This window comes from Oncorhynchus clarkii, chromosome 15 (assembly GCF_045791955.1).
Source record: "Oncorhynchus clarkii lewisi isolate Uvic-CL-2024 chromosome 15, UVic_Ocla_1.0, whole genome shotgun sequence".
Classification (NCBI taxonomy): Eukaryota; Metazoa; Chordata; class Actinopteri; order Salmoniformes; family Salmonidae; genus Oncorhynchus; species Oncorhynchus clarkii.
Genome location: NC_092161.1, coordinates 37,841,185 through 37,859,077, shown reverse-complemented (window position 1 = coordinate 37,859,077; position 17,893 = coordinate 37,841,185). Strand labels below are relative to the sequence as shown.

Below are 17,893 nucleotides of genomic sequence, written 5' to 3'. Positions count from 1 at the left end.
TGTAATGTAGGAATACTTTATAAACATGTTTTAACTTACTCTACAGTAGTACACTACTACAGGCTCTTCCTCCTATCTGTACTTATGGGGCTAATCCCAGAATGTGTTGGTATAAACTAGTCTAACTCTTGTTTGGGATAGAGTGACACAAAGACTGTCATTAATATCTGTCCAGTAGTACGCTGTTGTAAACATCACTTACAGAGATCAGTACAATACAGTCAGAGCGTAATCCACTCATATTACCCAGGCTTTCAGGCATATGCCCAGGATTTCAGGAATACCCTCAAGGCTTTCTGGAGCTGCATGACTGGCTGGTTGGTAATTATTAAAGCTACGCCCCAGATTAGGATTTGGATGTGGATAGAGGCCGAGACACACACAGACACACACACAGTCCTGGTGGTGCAAGCAAGCTGAAGCACGCAAGATGAGGGGAGCACCGCTAAGACTGTTACATCAAGAGCCACTGCAACACTGACTACTTACCCAATCCCCACCGCTGATTTACCAAACATGGGCTAGCCAACCAACCGCTGCCTCAGGTCTAAAGGGAACACTGTCCTTATTACTTCAGTTATTATTACATAGTTAATACATTATATTTATCACTAGCACCGTTATTACTATTATCATTAGTAATGATAATTATATTTTGGGTTGCTCTGACTAGTGTTGTCGATTTTCCTCTCCCACTGTCTGCATGTGGTGGGCTTAGTATCAGAGCTCTGTCTCGGACTGAGATGGAGAGAGTCCTGTTGTGGGGCAGAGAGGAAAGGAGAGAAGGGAAAGAGAGGATAAGAAGGATGGGTAGAAGAGAGGACAGAAAAATAATGGGGAAAGGGGACGGGAGTCCTGTTGTCGGGCAGAGAGGAGAGGAGAGAAGGGAAAGAGAGGAAAGGAAGAATGGTGAGAGGAGAGGACAGAAAAATAATGGGGAAAGGTGACGGGAGTCCTGTTGTCGGGCAGAGAGGAGAGGAGGGAAGGGGAAAGGAGACGGAGGCAGACAGAGTGGTTGGTTCGTTCTCTCCCCTCTCTTCTCTCCTCGCCTCCGTCCAGTCAGTTCTCTGACGAGAAGGACACGGAGACAGAGGGATAATGATTTTAATGGCACCTTTCCTTTCACTCTTTCTAACTCTCCCCCCTCTCTCTTTCTCTCCTGTTTTCCCAGTGATGGCCTCATCAGCTGCGCAGCTGTGCTCGGGCTCCTGTCGCTGCCTCTAGGAACCAGGTCTGAGTGACGCCCCCCTCTACCAGTCCCCTACAACCTCATCCCAAAAACAACACCAGCAAAACAAATGCGACCATGTACAGCGTGGATGACCTGCTCATCTCGCATGGATACAAACTGCCCCAAAAAACCTCTACCTCTACTCCTGCTGCCTCCCCCACACCCCCGTCCTCTTACGATAACAAGCGTTACGGCGACCCGTCCTCCTGCCGCCAGGAGATCTTAGAGACCCGGTCCGGTGGTGGTCATGGAACAGTGAACGGGTATGAGATACAGTCTGGGCCAGGGGTCTATGTGTATAGCAACAGCACCAGCACCAGCAGGCGGCCCCAGCCACCGGCCCCAACCAAAGGTGGGAGGCACAGAAATAGCCAACCACAGAGGAGGGAAGCGGACAGCGGTAACCAAGGTGACGCGCACTCCATGGGCGATTCTCTCACGACAGATAGCGGGTGAGTCTGCTGCACAGAGCTTGTTTGGCACAAATAGATTCATGCAAAGGTGGACTCCGTCAGTCAAGAAGTTCTGCATTGGGAGGTTGCTCCCTTTCTCTCTTTACTACGCTTTCCCCACTCTCCCACTCTCCCTCTTCCTCCCACTCTCCCTCTTCCTCCCACTCTCCCTCTTCCTCTCCTTCTAATAGACAGGGAGTTGTGGTAATGTCCTCCCCCCAATTCCCTACCTACCTACCTACCTACCTACCTACCTACCTACCTACCTATCTACCTCCCTTTATAAAGCCAGTAAACAGGTAGTTTGGGTAATGCTTTTCTCCTCCCCTAACTCCCTCCCCCTCCTCTTCTCTATAAAGCCAGTAGACAGGGAGTTGGAGTAATGCTCCTCCTTCCCCCTCCTCTTCTCTATAAAGCCAGTAGACAGGGAGTTGGGGTAATCTCCTCCCTCCTCTTCTCTATAAAGCCAGTAGACAGGGAGTTTGGGTAATGCTCCTCCCTCCCTCCCTCCTCTTCTCTATAAAGCCAGTAGACAGGGAGTTGGAGTAATGCTCCTCCCTCCCTCCCTCCCTCCCTCCCTCCCTCCCTCCCTCCCTCCCTCCCTCCCTCCCTCATCTTCTCTATAAAGCCAGTAGACATGGAGTTGGGGTAATGCTCCTCCCTCCCTCCCTCCTCTTCTCTATAAAGCCAGTAGACAGGGAGTTGGGGTAATGCTCCTCCCTCCCTCCCTCCTCTTCTCTATAAAGCCAGTAGACAGGGAGGTGGAGTAATGCTCCTCCCTCCCCCTCCTCTTCTCTATAAAGCCAGTAGACAGGGAGTTGGGGTAATGCTCCTTCTTCCCTCCCTCATCTTCTCTATAAAGCCAGTAGACAGGGATTTGGAGTAATGCTCCTCCCTCCCCCTCCTCTTCTCTATAAAGCCAGTAGACAGGGAGTTGGGGTAATGCTCCTCCCTCCCTCCTCTTCTCTATAAAGCCAGTAGACAGGGAGTTGGGGTAATGCTCCTCCCTCCCCCTCCTCTTCTCTATAAAGCCAGTAGACAGGGAGTTGGAGTAATGCTCCTCCCTCCCCCTCCTCTTCTCTATAAAGCCAGTAGACAGGGAGTTGGGGTAATGCTCCTCCCTCCCTCCTCTTCTCTATAAAGCCAGTAGACAGGGAGTTGGGGTAATGCTCCTCCCTCCCCCTCCTCTTCTCTATAAAGCCAGTAGACAGGGAGTTGGGGTAATGCTCCTCCCTCCCTCCATCCTCTTCTATATAAAGCCAGTAGACAGGGAGTTGGGGTAATGCTTCTCCCTCCCTCTCCTCTTCTCTATAAAGCCAGTAGACAGGGAGTTGGAGTAATGCTCCTCCCTCCCTCCTCTTCTATATAAAGCCAGTAGACAGGGAGTTGGAGTAATGCTCCTCCCTCCCCCTCCCCTTCTCTATAAAGCCAGTAGACAGGGAGTTGGAGTAATGCTCCTCCCTCCCCCTCCTCTTCTCTATAAAGCCAGTAGACAGGGAGTTGGGGTAATGCTCCTCCCTCCCTCCTCTTCTCTATAAAGCCAGTAGACAGGGAGTTGGGGTAATGCTCCTCCCTCCCTCCTCTTCTCTATAAAGCCAGTAGACAGGGAGTTGGGGTAATGTGTTCTGGAGTCTTAATCTGCCACATGGGACAGTTGTGTTGTAAACAGACTAGAGCTGCTGCTACTGCTGATAGACCCCAGCACCACCGCCTGAGCATGCCCAGTTCTACAGACAGAAACAGCATCCCAAATGGCACCTTAAATCCCTATATAGTGCATTACTTTTCACCAGGACGTAAAGGGGGTCCATAGAGCTCTGTTCAAAAGTAGTGCACTGTATAGGGAATAGGGTGCCATTTTGGACGCCTCCAGACAGATAGGGATGTCTGCCCGGCGTATCGATAGCCTCGCTCTTAGTCGCCACACATAGAACCTCCCTCATGCGCACAGCCTTTAAATATGTAGGCTATACGAAGAAGAGATGCCTCCTGCTCTATTTCATTCAGTTTCACGAGTTATGCAATGGAAACCTTTCCCGGGGAATGTCCCCGAGTGTTGAAATGTACGATTTTTACCGAGGCACTTTTTCTTTCGTCTCTGCCTTTTCTTCTTGTCAGCTCGAGTAGCCTAGTTTGCAGTACCAGTCCTGGAGGATTGTGTATTGTATAGCTCTGTAGATGCAAGGACGGTTAATAGCATCCATCAGTCATAGAGATCCTTTAGCTTAATTCATTTTGACATGTAATTCTATGATATCAGTGCCCGATGCCACTCAAGTATGTACTATTTGCTTATGGAACAGTCGCTTGACCCTGAATACAATCCATGGATACGTTGATGATATTAGGCAACACAACACAACCTGCATATCCCCTACCCTTGCCTCAAGTCCAAACAGTGCATTTGATTTGAAAATGCAAGATAATCAAATGTGCCACTTTTTGAAATTGTTGTTTGCCGGGGTGTTTTTAGCTCAGTTTTAGAACGTACATATGGAATATTCCTAATCTTTCCACGAGGAGGTGCAGATAATATCCACTGAGGATTGGCTAACTAGGCTATACTATATTATGGTATGCAGTGGAACTTACCTAATGGTCACGCCTGCCTGTACTGACATTAAATGAAAAGGGCAGATCAGATCATGGATGGAAAATCAGCCTCCCTCAGCCCATAGGGTGCACACATGTGCATGTTTGTTAAACATGTTCAGTAGGAATATCCAGAAACAGAGATGTTGAGCTTGCAGAGAGAGATGATGATAAACACAGTGCATTGTTCTGCAAATCGGATATGCTGTTATGAAGTCTTCAGATACAGTGCACTATCAGTAGCAGACTGATAGCAGACTGACTTTAGCCTGTCTGTGGTGGTCTAACTCCCTCTAGTGGTAGAGGGGCTCAACGACAGACACATCATCACATTCATCTACTGGAGAACTATTCCTGATGTGTCCTGTGTGTGTTCTATGGTCTATGAGCGAAACCACTGGTTCTCAGTTCCAATACTACGTCTGTTCTGTGTTCTAGGTTCTGATACTGAGTGTTCTGTGTTCTAGGTTCTATGAGGGGCCCAGAGGCGTGTATTCTCATCACAGGGGCCCCAGAGACTTGTCCTACTGGAGGAGGAGGGGCCAGGACTTCAGCATCCTCCTGGACTACGCTGACTTCAGAGAGCCCCGAGGAGGTGGTACCTGTAGGAGGACAGAGGGGGTGCAGCAGCAGCAGAGACAGGAGGTGATTTGATTCTATGATTTGTTTATTGAACAATTCAAAATGAAATAGTCCTCTATAGTACACTACCTTTGACCAGAGCCCATGGGTGCACTTAAAAGTAGTGCACTATATTGGGAATATGTTGCCATTTGGGAACGAGCCAAAGACCATTGTGGTTCTGTCCTCTGTCTAGGAGCCCCCGGAGGACTGCCAGCAGCGTGAGAAGCAGAGCTGGGCAGCCCAGTCCCAAGCTCAGGTCCAGGCCCGCTCCAGGCAGAGAGAGGCAGCACTGCAGCAGTGGAGGATGACCGCCGTGGACAGGAAGTGTCAGAGCCTGGGCACGGACGAGTGGCGGCCCGCCGTGGTGAGCTTCTCCTGCCAGCTTTCAGACAGCGAGGGCGAGAGATGGTCTCAGGCTCAGGAGCAGTATCTGCAGCAGCGCCACCTCCGCACACCGGATGGTGCTATGGTTGTAATGGGTCCCAGGAACAAAGGGAAGTCCCAGTCTCTGCCCAGGATGCTGCAACCGGACAGCCTGCAGTACGTGGAAATGTCTGGGTCTATTGGGTCTGTGCCTGGGCAGGACGTGCACAGGAGGGTCAACGGCCACCCAGGGTTTCATTACGACCCTTACAACATATATAACCACAACCAGGCAGGGGTAGGGGACAGGGACAGGTGGCCTGAGAATGACAACAGACCCTCCAGTCAGACTAGTATGACTAGCCAGGTCAGCCAGGTGAGTCAGGCTTCTCAAGTACCAAAGGTCCGGCACAGCCGTCCCCTGCGACCTCCGTCCTACGAGGTGCATCAGCAGACCCGGGGGAGCTCCGAAACGCTCTCAGGAGAGCCAGAAGCAGCATCAAGCCCCCAGCCCCAGGCCAGGGACAGAACCCCCCTTCCTCATCCCAGTATAGGTGACCCCAGGCTGGACTATTATACACAGGATGGCGGGTCTGGCACGGAGCCTCCGGGGTATATCCCTCCCCCATCGTATCCCCCCAAGAGAACTCCTCGACCTATGAGAGGAAGCCATGGAGGTCACAGGGGCTATGGAGAGGTCCCTGTCAACTACAGGTAACAAATTATGTAGCTTACCTACTCATGATTTTATATTGCTTTTTTTCATTTGCTATTGAAGCACTTTGACATTATTTTCTGTAATGAATGTGACTTCCGGCGTGACTTTAGTGACTTTAGTGACTTTAATGTGACTTTAGTGACTTCCGGCGCCGACAGAGATGGCCGCCTCGCTTCGCGTTCCTAGGAAACTATGCAGTTTTTTGGTTTTTTACGTGTTATTTCTTACATTAGTACCCCAGGTCATCTTAGGTTTCATTACATACAGTCGAGAAGAACTACTGAATATAAGATCAGCGTCAACTCACCATCAGTACGACCAAGAATATGTTTTTCGCGACGCGGATCCTGTGTTCTGCCTTACAAACAGGACAACGGAGTGGATCCTATGCAGCGACCCAAAAAAACGACTCCGAAAGAGAGGGAAACGAGGCGGTCTTCTGGTCAGACTCCGGAGACGGGCACACCGTGCACCACTCCCTAGCATTCTTCTTGCCAATGTCCAGTCTCTTGACAACAAGGTTGATGAAATCCGAGCAAGGGTAGCATTCCAGAGGGACATCAGAGACTGTAATGTCCTTTGCTTCACTGAAACATGGCTCACTGGAGAGACTCTATCGGAAGCGGTGCAGCCAACGGGTTTCTCCACGCATCGCGCTGACAGAAACAAACATCTTTCTGGTAAGAAGAGGGGCGGGGGCGTATGCCTCATGGCCAACGTGACATGGTGTGATGAAAGAAACATACAGGAACTCAAATCCTTCTGTTCACCTGATTTAGAATTCCTCACAATCAAATGTAGACCGCATTATCTACCAAGAGAATTCTCTTCGATTATAATCACAGCCGTATATATCCCCCCCAAGCAGACACATCGATGGCTCTGAACAAACTTTATTTAACTCTCTGCAAACTGGAAACGATTTATCCGGAGGCTGCATTCATTGTAGCTGGGGATTTTAACAAGGCTAATCTGAAAACAAGACTCCCTAAATTCTATCAGCATATCGATTGCGCAACCAGGGGTGGAAAGACCTTGGATCATTGTTACTCTAACTTCCGCGACGCATATAAGGCCCTGCCCCGCCCCCCTTTCGGAAAAGCTGACCACGACTCCATTTTGTTGATCCCTGCCTACAGACAGAAACTAAAACAAGAGGCTCCCACGCTGAGGTCTGTCCAACGCTGGTCCGACCAAGCTGACTCCACACTCCAAGACTGCTTCCATCACGTGGACTGGGAGATGTTTCGTATTGCGTCAGATAACAACATTGACGAATACGCTGATTCGGTGTGCGAGTTCATTAGAACGTGCGTTGAAGATGTTGTTCCCATAGCAACGATTAAAACATTCCCTAACCAGAAACCGTGGATTGATGGCAGCATTCGTGTGAAACTGAAAGCGCGAACCACTGCTTTTAATCAGGGCAAGGTGTCTGGTAACATGACCGAATACAAACAGTGCAGCTATTCTCTCCGCAAGGCTATCAAACAAGCTAAGCGCCAGTACAGAGACAAAGTAGAATCTCAATTCAACGGCTCAGACACAAGAGGCATGTGGCAGGGTCTACAGTCAATCACGGATTACAGGAAGAAATCCAGCACAGTCACGGACCAGGATGTCTTGCTCCCAGGCAGACTAAATAACTTTTTTGCCCGCTTTGAGGACAATACAGTGCCACTGACACGGCCTGCAACGAAAACATGCGGTCTCTCCTTCACTGCAGCCGAGGTGAGTAAGACATTTAAACGTGTTAACCCTCGCAAGGCTGCAGGCCCAGACAGCATCCCCAGCCGCGCCCTCAGAGCATGCGCAGACCAGCTGGCCGGTGTGTTTACGGACATATTCAATCAATCCCTATACCAGTCTGCTGTTCCCACATGCTTCAAGAGGGCCACCATTGTTCCTGTTCCCAAGAAAGCTAAGGTAACTGAGCTAAACGACTACCGCCCCGTAGCACTCACATCCGTCATCATGAAGTGCTTTGAGAGACTAGTCAAGGACCATATCACCTCCACCCTACCTGACACCCTAGACCCACTCCAATTTGCTTACCGCCCAAATAGGTCCACAGACGATGCAATCTCAACCACACTGCACACTGCCCTAACCCATCTGGACAAGAGGAATACCTATGTGAGAATGCTGTTCATCGACTACAGCTCGGCATTCAACACCATAGTATCCTCCAAGCTCGTCATCAAGCTCGAGACCCTGGGTCTCGACCCCGCCCTGTGCAACTGGGTACTGGACTTCCTGACGGGCCGCCCCCAGGTGGTGAGGGTAGGCAACAACATCTCCTCCCCGCTGATCCTCAACACTGGGGCCCCACAAGGGTGCGTTCTGAGCCCTCTCCTGTACTCCCTGTTCACCCACGACTGCGTGGCCACGCACGCCTCCAACTCAATCATCAAGTTTGCGGACGACACAACAGTGGTAGGCTTGATTACCAACAACGACGAGACGGCCTACAGGGAGGAGGTGAGGGCCCTCGGAGTGTGGTGTCAGGAAAATAACCTCACACTCAACGTCAACAAAACTAAGGAGATGATTGTGGACTTCAGGAAACAGCAGAGGGAACACCCCCCTATCCACATCGATGGAACAGTAGTGGAGAGGGTAGCAAGTTTTAAGTTCCTCGGCATACACATCACAGACAAACTGAATTGGTCCACTCACACAGACAGCATCGTGAAGAAGGCGCAGCAGCGCCTCTTCAACCCCAGGAGGCTGAAGAAATTCGGCTTGTCACCAAAAGCACTCACAAACTTCTACAGATGCACAATCGAGAGCATCCTGGCGGGCTGTATCACCGCCTGGTATGGCAACTGCACCGCCCTCAACCGTAAGGCTCTCCAGAGGGTAGTGAGGTCTGTACAATGCATCACCGGGGGCAAACTACCTGCCCTCCAGGACACCTACACCACCCGATGTCACAGGAAGGCCATAAAGATCATCAAGGACATCAACCACCCGAGCCACTGCCTGTTCACCCCGCTATCATCCAGAAGGCGAGGTTAGTACAGGTGCATCAAAGCTGGGACCGAGAGACTGAAAAACAGCTTCTATCTCAAGGCCATCAGACTGTTAAACAGCCACCACTAACACTGAGTGGCTGCTGCCAACACACTGACACTGACTCAACTCCAGCCACTTTAATAATGGGAATTGATGGGAAATGATGTAAATATATCACTAGCCACTTTAAACAATGCTACCTTATATAATGTTACTTACCCTACATTATTCATCTCATATGCATACGTATATACTGTACTCTATATCATCGACTGTATCCTTATGTAATACATGTATCACTAGCCACTTTAAACTATGCCACTTTGTTTACATACTCATCTCATTTGTACATACTGTACTCGATACCATCTACTGTATCTTGCCTATGCTGCTCTGTACCATCACTCATTCATATATCCTTATGTACATATTCTTTATCCCCTTACACTGTGTACAAGACAGTAGTTTTGGAATTGTTAGTTAGATTACTTGTTATTACTGCATTGTCGGAACTAGAAGCACAAGCATTTCGCTACACTCGCATTAACATCTGCTAACCATGTGTATGTGACAAATAAAATTTGATTTGATTTGAATAGCGCTATAGAGGCGAATTTGCTAAATGACCAAATTAATGTAAATGCAATGTACAATTTAGAAGTTAAATAAATGATAATGTGTTATTATCAGGTACCACCAGATGTACCAGCAGAAGCAGCAGATGCGTGGGACCCCAGACCCCTGGTTTGGTAGCAGGCACACCGGTGGAGGAGGGTCCTGGCCGGAGCCTCACAGAGAGAGGAGTGTACCCCACAGGAAGCAGCACTCCACTGGCTACAGTAAGCAGCAGCACCAGCCGGTCCTGGGTCCTGGCATCCAGTACATCCCCTTCGACGACCCACGCCTCCGACATGTGTCCCGGGGAGGAAACTCGTCTCTATGTGGCCGAGGTAACTCCATGACGGACGCCGACAAGATCCGCCACATCCGTAACTCCACATCCTCCGAGCTTCCCAGTGTCACCGTGTCAGACCACTCGTCTGATGACAGTGCCTTTTTGTCGTCCGCTTCCACGGGGGCCCCACCGCCACTTGCCAGCGCGCCAGACCCGGCCAGTCCCATGCCGCTGAGGTCTTCTAGCGACTATGACAATAACAATAACAGGTGGCAGCAACAGCAGCAGCACTGTGATTTGCACAAAGAGACTGGCTCACTAGATAACTTCCCAGCAGCAACTTCCCAAAACTGTAACAGGTATAATCCTAAACCAAACCAAGGTGGTCCCTCTGCCTTCCAGCCACCAGCCCCTGCTTTGCCAGTGTGTCACAGCTCCAGCTCAGATCAGGGCTTCTCAGAAACAACCATCACACAGGTGAAGAAGATAGTTCCAGGAAACTCAGGAGTAGACAACCTCAACAGGAACTCTAAGAGGAAGGCTCACAGTGAGACCATATTCTGCCTGGTGTCTGTCCCCATCCACATGCAACAAACCAATAAAGACTCAGTCTCAGCAGCAGACCAGAACAATAACGAGAATATGCCTGCCAGTATTCTGCCAATCGTGAGCGTCATCGCCACAGAAGACAACCAAAACACTGTGGTCCAATCCAAATCAGAGAACAGCCAAAGCCTCTGTAGCAAGTCGTTATCAGACATGGGTCTCAAACCCCCCTCCCACACCAGCAGCTTCACCTCAATGAGAAGCACCAGGAAGGGTCCTCTGAGGAAGGAGATAGTAGATGCCTGGTCACTCCAGGCCAGTGCTGACAAGGAGCTGTGCTACGCCGGCTCCTGGCCCGGGGACCAGTACAGGAACCAAGAGACCCAGACCAGCTCACCCGTGGCAGTGAAGGGTCCTGGGAGTACTGGGGGGACAGGTCAGCCTCAGAGTCCCCCTGGAGGACAGGGACAGGGGGGGCAGGAGACAGGCCACCCAGCCTCCGATACCACCATGGACAGTGGTGCAGGCACCGACTGCAGCTCCGGCTCGTATGGTGTGGACTATCCCATGAAGGGCCAGAAGAACCTCCACCTGTCCAGCAACAGCGCCTTCTCCTGTCTCAGTATCAGCCCGGCCCAACCCCTGTCACTCCCACCCCAGCCTCCACCCCCTGTCCCTTGGGAGGGGAGAAACCAACAGACCTCCACATCCAGGAAGACTGGTACTACCACCTCCAACACCACCAAACCCCCAGTCAGTGCCAATGCTAACATCCAGGGCCAGGTGGCATTCGGCCAGTTCCTGCTGAAGCCGGTGAGCCGGCGGCCGTGGGACGCCATTGAGGAGCTGGAGAGTTTCAACAAGGCTGCAGGCGTAGATGTAGACCAGGTCCAGAAGAAAATGAAGGTCCAGCCCAGGAGACCCAGTGTCGACCAGTGTATAGACGACCTGGACAAGGTCAACAGGACCATCATGGAGCTGAGCGGAGAAGACACACAACAACAACATCAGCACATAGCCCCTCCACATCTGGACCCTGAGAGGGAGACGGTTCGCCTTCCAGACCAGCACCTGAATAACAAACCCAACAACAACATCCCTACCATCATGCCAAGGCTAGACAGCTGGGGCCCTGGCTCTACCATTGACCCAGACTACAGGGAGGTGAGGAGTGCTTTCTCCAGGCCTCAGCCCCAGAGCAGAACTAGCATCCTCAGGCTGAAGAGAGAGGACATGGCTCCCACTGCCACCCTAACAGAGTCCACTGGCTTCCGAGACTACAACTCCCACAATGCTAAGGGTGACCCCAGGGTAACCTATGACTCCAGAATGACCTACAGGCAGGAGCTGGACATCCCCGTCGCCAAGGAGTCTCTATTGAGGGACGTGGGGCTCACCGTCTACACTGTCCATGGAGGCACCATAGAGCAGGGCCAGGATTGTGGCCGCCCATTCACACTGATCACACCATTAGACCACAATGAACTATGCCAGAATGTACAGCTATCAAGGGAGAACAGAGACAGAGACTTTTTTGCCAAGAACAGCCAGGTTGAGGTTGTGCACATCAGTGATGGCACTAATAAGGAAGAGCTTGGCTCCGCCAAAGTAGTGGAGGGAGGGAGGAAGGTAAAGAAGGATAACGTGCCCATCGTGCCACCCAGATTTAGGGGGCATGAGCCCAATCTGAACATCCGCAGGGCCCGGAGTGAGAACAGCAGGTCGCCCAGAGGTGAAGGGTCTCAGGGGACACCACACACCGGCAGATTGACTAGGGAGGCAGCGTTTGCATTTGAGGATGACGTCTACAGATACAGCGTCAGCTCCGATCCTCTGAGTTGGCGTAACGAGGCTACGTTGGCAGATATACACCTGGAGACCCTGCTGATCAAGGAGAAAGCAAACACCATGCCCACAGAGGACCTGAGTAATCTATATGAGGTGAAGTGTGCCAAGGGGATCCCTGAGAATGAGACAATGGAGCAGAGAGCAGCCAGGATATTGGGGATAGACGTAGCCCCGGATTCACTGCGGGGGATGGTCCAGGAGAGAGAGGAGGAGCAGAGAGAGGAGGAGGAGTCACTGCAGGGGGTTGTAGAGGAGAGAGAGGATGAGGTGTCACCACAGGGGGCTGTCAAGGTGAGAGAGGAGGACAGGCAGTACAGAGAGAATGAGGTAGAAACTGTCATAAGTGAAACACAGGAGCACAGAGACAACACAGAGACTGAGAGAGAGGCCCAGGAACTCAGTCCAGAAGGAGCACATGCTGTGGAGTCACTAGGCGGGGTCGAACAGAAAGTGGAGGAGCACAGAGACAACCCAGAGAATGAGGACGAAACTCTAATAGGAGAAACACTGAAGCACAGTCCAGATGAAGACAGAGATAAAAAGCACGTGAGAAGAGAGTACGAGCAAGTGATGAAGGTACAGGTATCCGTGGTTACCTTGGAAGAGGAGACGATAGAAGAAGAGGAGGAGACGAGAGGAGGACCCAGTAAGGATGACAGCTTATCAGTATGTGAGGACAGAGAGAGATTAAGCCACCCCTCCATGGTGCTGGACCTGCCAGAGTTCCCCCCTAGCAGCCTCCCTTTGTCTCTGCCTGTGACCCCAGACGAGGAGCTGGCCCTTAGCTTGCTGAGTGTGGGTGGAGGAGGGGAGAGGAAGGGGCACACTGGTCGAGCCTCCCCCAGGCTCTCATCCTCGAAGTCGCAAGGCTGCACAGAGAGTATGGTCCACTTGGATGAGGTGTTCTCAGTCTCTTGCATACTTATCAGCAGTTTAGACTCAGGAGAGCCAGAGCAGGAGACAGAGACGGAGGTAGTGGTAGTAGTACAGGTAGAGGCTGAGCAGGAGAAAGATAAGGGGATGAGCCAGGGAGAGAGAGAAGAGATGGAAGAGGAAAAGTTGAGGATAGAGTCAGAGCCGGAGGGGAACGAGATAGACAGGGCAGACAAGAGAGAAGATGAGAGGATAGTGTCGGGAGAGGAGAAAGAACTGGAGGAGGAGGAGTTGAAAATAGAGGAGAAAGAGCGAGAGTTGACAATCAAGGTAGAGAGAGAGCTAAAGGTGAGAATGGAAAAGGAGAAAAGTGGGAGTCAGGAGGAAGAGGAAAGAGAAGTGCAGGAGGGGGAGAAAGAACCAGAGGGGGAGGATAATACAGAGAGGCAAGTGGAGGAGGAAGAGAAAGAGCCAGAGGTGAAAAGAGAGGAGGAGAGGAGTGAAGAGTCAGATGACGAACAGCAACATGAGGTTCGGCCAGAGCCGGTGTCCAGGCCAGTGAAACCTCCTCTCCTCCCCAAGCCTGTCCCCATGCCTCGCAGCGGCACAGTGGCCAAAAGAGAGATCACCCTTCCCCTGAGCTTCAGTGTCTCTTCCTGTGGCTCCTCTACAACCCTAGAGGAGGACGAGCTGCTCCCAGGTAGGAACATGGACACACACACACACACACGCCTTTAACAATAATACATGTAACTGTTACATATTTATATAGGACTTTTCATACACTGGGGGAAAATAATCACAAAATCTACAATATACACATGAATGTTAAGTTCTTTACCTCATCTTTGTGTAAAACTCTTTGTCTCCTGTTTTATTTAAAGCTTCATTTTATCATGTTTATCACAAGAGGGAGCTATCATCCTACCGTAACATGAAGGATCAGGATGGAATTTAGAAAATATTTTACGTACATACTGCTGGAAAACGCACCAAGAACATTGTCAGATTAACAAGGAGGGATGCAAACTCTGATTTTGTTGGTTTTGTGACATTTTGACCCAAATGGACAATTTAGGTGTTTTTATAGCAAAACTGTGAGAGAACCCGGCCAATAAACCACTCCAGAACCTAGCAGTTATCCCAGCTGTACTATAGAGCTTTTTATGGGATTGGTTTAGCGGGTGTGGATGGAAGAAGGGAGGGAAGGCCAAGCCAAGCCATTGTGTGAGCTGGGAATCCACAGAGACACGGGGACTTACTGAAACACATTGTTTTAGAGATAAGATGGATTTCCCTAGCCTGGTCCCAGATCTGTTTGTGCTCTGCCAGTGTGGCATGATAATGAGTGACCAAGCATTGGCTTGATAGCACAAACAGACTGGCAGTAAGGATTTCCCTCGTTACTGTATATGGAATATCATCATGAATGTCTGACTGGATTGTGATTGATGCCATTTTTTCTCCTCAGACTCCTATGATCCTAGTCGAGTGGAGAGAGTGTAGCCTCTGACCTCTATGAATACCTTCGACATCTGGGGGGGATCGGCTTTGATCACCGCTCCGTCCATCCTCCCAGCCGTCCGTCAACTTTCCAGTCAATGCCTTGGTTAGCCTATATAGTTTGTTTGAGCTCTATGGGGACTGGTTAAAAGTACTGCACTATATAGGGAATAAGGACGAAACTTAATCTCACTCAATGACCCCCCCAACCACTGTGCCCCCTTTTCACCAATACAAGCATTGTTTAAGCAACAGCAACAGTCCATAATATACCTGCCTGACTCTAACCTGGTGCTCCAATGGACCTTCCGACTGCCAAACAAGACAATTACTGGGACCCATCTGTCCTTCATCCTTCTACTCACACTCCTCATCCTCCTCTTCACCATCTTCCTCTCCTTCCAGACGCTTCCAGTCATGAGCCAACCAATGTTGCTTAACGGGGTAGTGTACTACTTTTGACTAGGGCCCCGGTCAAATGTAGTACACTGTATAGGGAATAGGGTGCCCTTTGGAATGCGGGTTTGGTTTTCTTGGAATTGCATGTCTGCCATCGACTGTCTCCCAATACAACAGCACTGTGGTTCCTATGAATGTAAAGAAGTGCTTATGCTTCTCAAACACAAACAAAGGCTTTAAGACCAAACCACAATAAGACAAATGCCTCGCGTTACAATCAGTGTTACCTATGTACACCAAATGTAAATAAGAATTATAGAGGTTTAAGGTTTTGTTCCAACAGACTTTTGTGATGTTTGTTGCTGAAAAACGGTATATTTTCTTACCTGTGTTAAAACTTACACTGAGTATACAAAACATTAAGAACAACTGCACTTTCCATGACAGACTGACCAGGTGAATCCAGGTGAAAGTTATGATCCCTTATTGATGGCACTTGTTAAGTCCACTTCAATTAGAGGAGATGATGGGGAGGAGAATGGTTAAAGAAGGATGTTTCAGCCTTGAGACAATTGAGACATGGAATGTATACCATTCCGAAGGTGAATGGGCGAGACAAAACATTTAAGTGCCTTTGAACGGGGTATGGCAGTATATGCCAGGCGCACCAGTTTGCGTCAAGAACTGCAACGCTGCTGGGTTTTTCACACGCAACAGAACGATCCACCACCCAAAGGAGATCCAGCCAACTTGACACAACTGTGGGAAGCATTGGAGTCAACATGGGCCAGCATCCCTTTGGAACACTTTCGACACCTTATATAGTTCATGCCCTGATGAATTGAGGCTGTTCTGAGGGCAAAAGGGGGTGCAACTCAATATTAGGAAGGTGTTCCTAATGTTTGGTATACTCTGTGTATATGTTGAAGAAGAATCTGATTTTGAAGCTTTACTCTTGAGATGTTATTGCCAATTGATACTTCTCTCCTGTTCTCTACACTTGTGTGTTTGTGGCTTGGCCGTGAGGCCTGAGAATGTTTATATATGTCAGGCTGGATCAGATTGATTGTTTTTGCTGTTTTGCCAACTTCTATATGGAAATTGCCGCGACAGTTGGTGTGACAACAAAACAGATCTGGGGCCAGAAGTTTACATACACCTTAGCCAAATACATTTAAACTCAGTTTTTCACAATTCCTGACATTCAATCCTAGTAAAAAGTGACATTTGCTCACATACGTCCATGTGAATATGTATTTTTTTGTAATTAATGAATTTGGTGTTGCAATGAATGATAGACATAACATCTCAGTGTGCCTTGTACACATTTCTGTTTCTATGGAAAAAGTCAATATTAGTGCACTATTTAGGATATGGGGTACCATTTGGGATTTACCCCATGTTTATTTGTGTTCAACACGTACAATTTATGTACTGTAACTTAGCTAATTTCTTCATTTCAACTGGACATGTTGTAATTCATTGTTAATTGTATATGGATAAGACCATTTTTAGTTATTTTGGAAATCAAAAATATATATTTTTGAATTAACTTTTTGGATATATACTGTAAAACGTACATTTATGAATCTGATAAATGTAAGCGTTGAACATATCAAACGCCTTGTAAGCTGGCAAAGAATTCTTCACTTTCGAATTGACTTCTAATTGTTATACATCTTGATGTTTTTGTTAAAATAACTGACTTGCATATTACATAAGCCTAAATGCAAGTCATTGTGCATTATCAACCAGTACTGGTTGAAAGATCTAGTTCTGAACCAAAACAGTTTTCTGTGTATAAAGACTTAACATAAACAAACCATTTCTGTCTGCTTGTTACAAACATAGTGCTATTTTCTTTACCCCTTGTTTGAAGTTACATGGTATGGATGAATGTTACTTGATCTGGTTCAAGACATGCATAAGCAGGAAGTCAGTTTGAGCTTTAGTTTGTGATACTGTATTCCTGATATCAAGCACGGGATAATGTTGATACCCTAAAATTATTCTAATTCTATTGTTTACGCTACCAACACTCTGTCCTTCCCTGTAACTCTAGGCTAGGTTCCAGGTGGACTATAGTTATGTGCACATTGTAATAGACCTTTTGTACTGCAAGGTATTTGTAACATAGACTATTGTTGCACATCTTGCTGTGATATTTTCTATTTTCATACAGTCTTTACATCTTTTTTTGTTTGTTCTTGCGTGTAAATGCGTTAGATGTTATGGAGAGAAAGGTATTTGCATATAATTGCATTTGGTACTATAGTATACCTGATAAGCAGCTGTTATATATTTCATATAATGCATATTTTATTTTCTCATTTTTTTCGGCAAGTATTTAAAATGAAAGCAAGGTATTTTTTGGAGTATTCTAAAAAAGGGAACTCTGTGTTTAAAGGCACATGTTTGTCTGTATTCATGGTATGATCATTAGAAATGAGCATACATACAGTCATAGTGTGCTTCTTTTGTATAACATTGCCGATTATTAAATCAACTTTGCATGTAAGCTATGCCTCTGTTTTGTATGAACACTTCTGGGCCTCACTACCCCCTTACTACGCCAATGAGCAGCCATTTTGACTGTAACATTCTAACAGTATGATAAATAGATTTAATATATGCTATCGGGGAAATTATCTTTTGGTTGTGTTAATGACGGTCTTGGGTAACATTCAAATACGAAAAAAAATATGTATTTCAAAGAACACAATAGCATTTTCATTAGTTTATATTACTGTAGGTGATCTGCTGCAAGGTTATTCTTGGAAAATGCGATATTTTGAAATAGAGCTCATATCTTACAAAGGTACGGTAAGTGT

The 17,893-nt window shown here is 48.3% G+C and overlaps 1 protein-coding gene across 1 annotated transcript; it reads left to right on the top strand.

Annotated features, from left to right (window-relative positions):
* The first annotated feature begins 1,171 nt into the window (after positions 1–1,171).
* LOC139367241 (uncharacterized) lies at positions 1,172–17,580 on the top strand. Its single transcript, XM_071105474.1, has 5 exons — positions 1,172–1,683; positions 4,743–4,920; positions 5,093–5,976; positions 9,689–13,860; positions 14,632–17,580. Exons 1-5 carry the CDS (start codon positions 1,307–1,309, stop codon positions 14,664–14,666), a joined length of 5,646 nt encoding a protein of 1,881 aa, XP_070961575.1. The 5' UTR covers positions 1,172–1,306; the 3' UTR covers positions 14,667–17,580.
* Positions 17,581–17,893: the final 313 nt, after the last annotated feature.

Excerpts from the sequence above, each read along its gene's own strand:
- LOC139367241 (XM_071105474.1), top strand. The coding sequence starts at position 1,307 with ATGTACAGCGTGGATGACCTGCTCATCTCGCATGGATACAAACTGCCC. Across the intron at positions 5,977-9,688 it reads GAGGTCCCTGTCAACTACAG|GTACCACCAGATGTACCAGC; the intron begins GTAACAAATTAT and ends TGTTATTATCAG. Across the intron at positions 13,861-14,631 it reads GGAGGACGAGCTGCTCCCAG|ACTCCTATGATCCTAGTCGA; the intron begins GTAGGAACATGG and ends TTTTCTCCTCAG.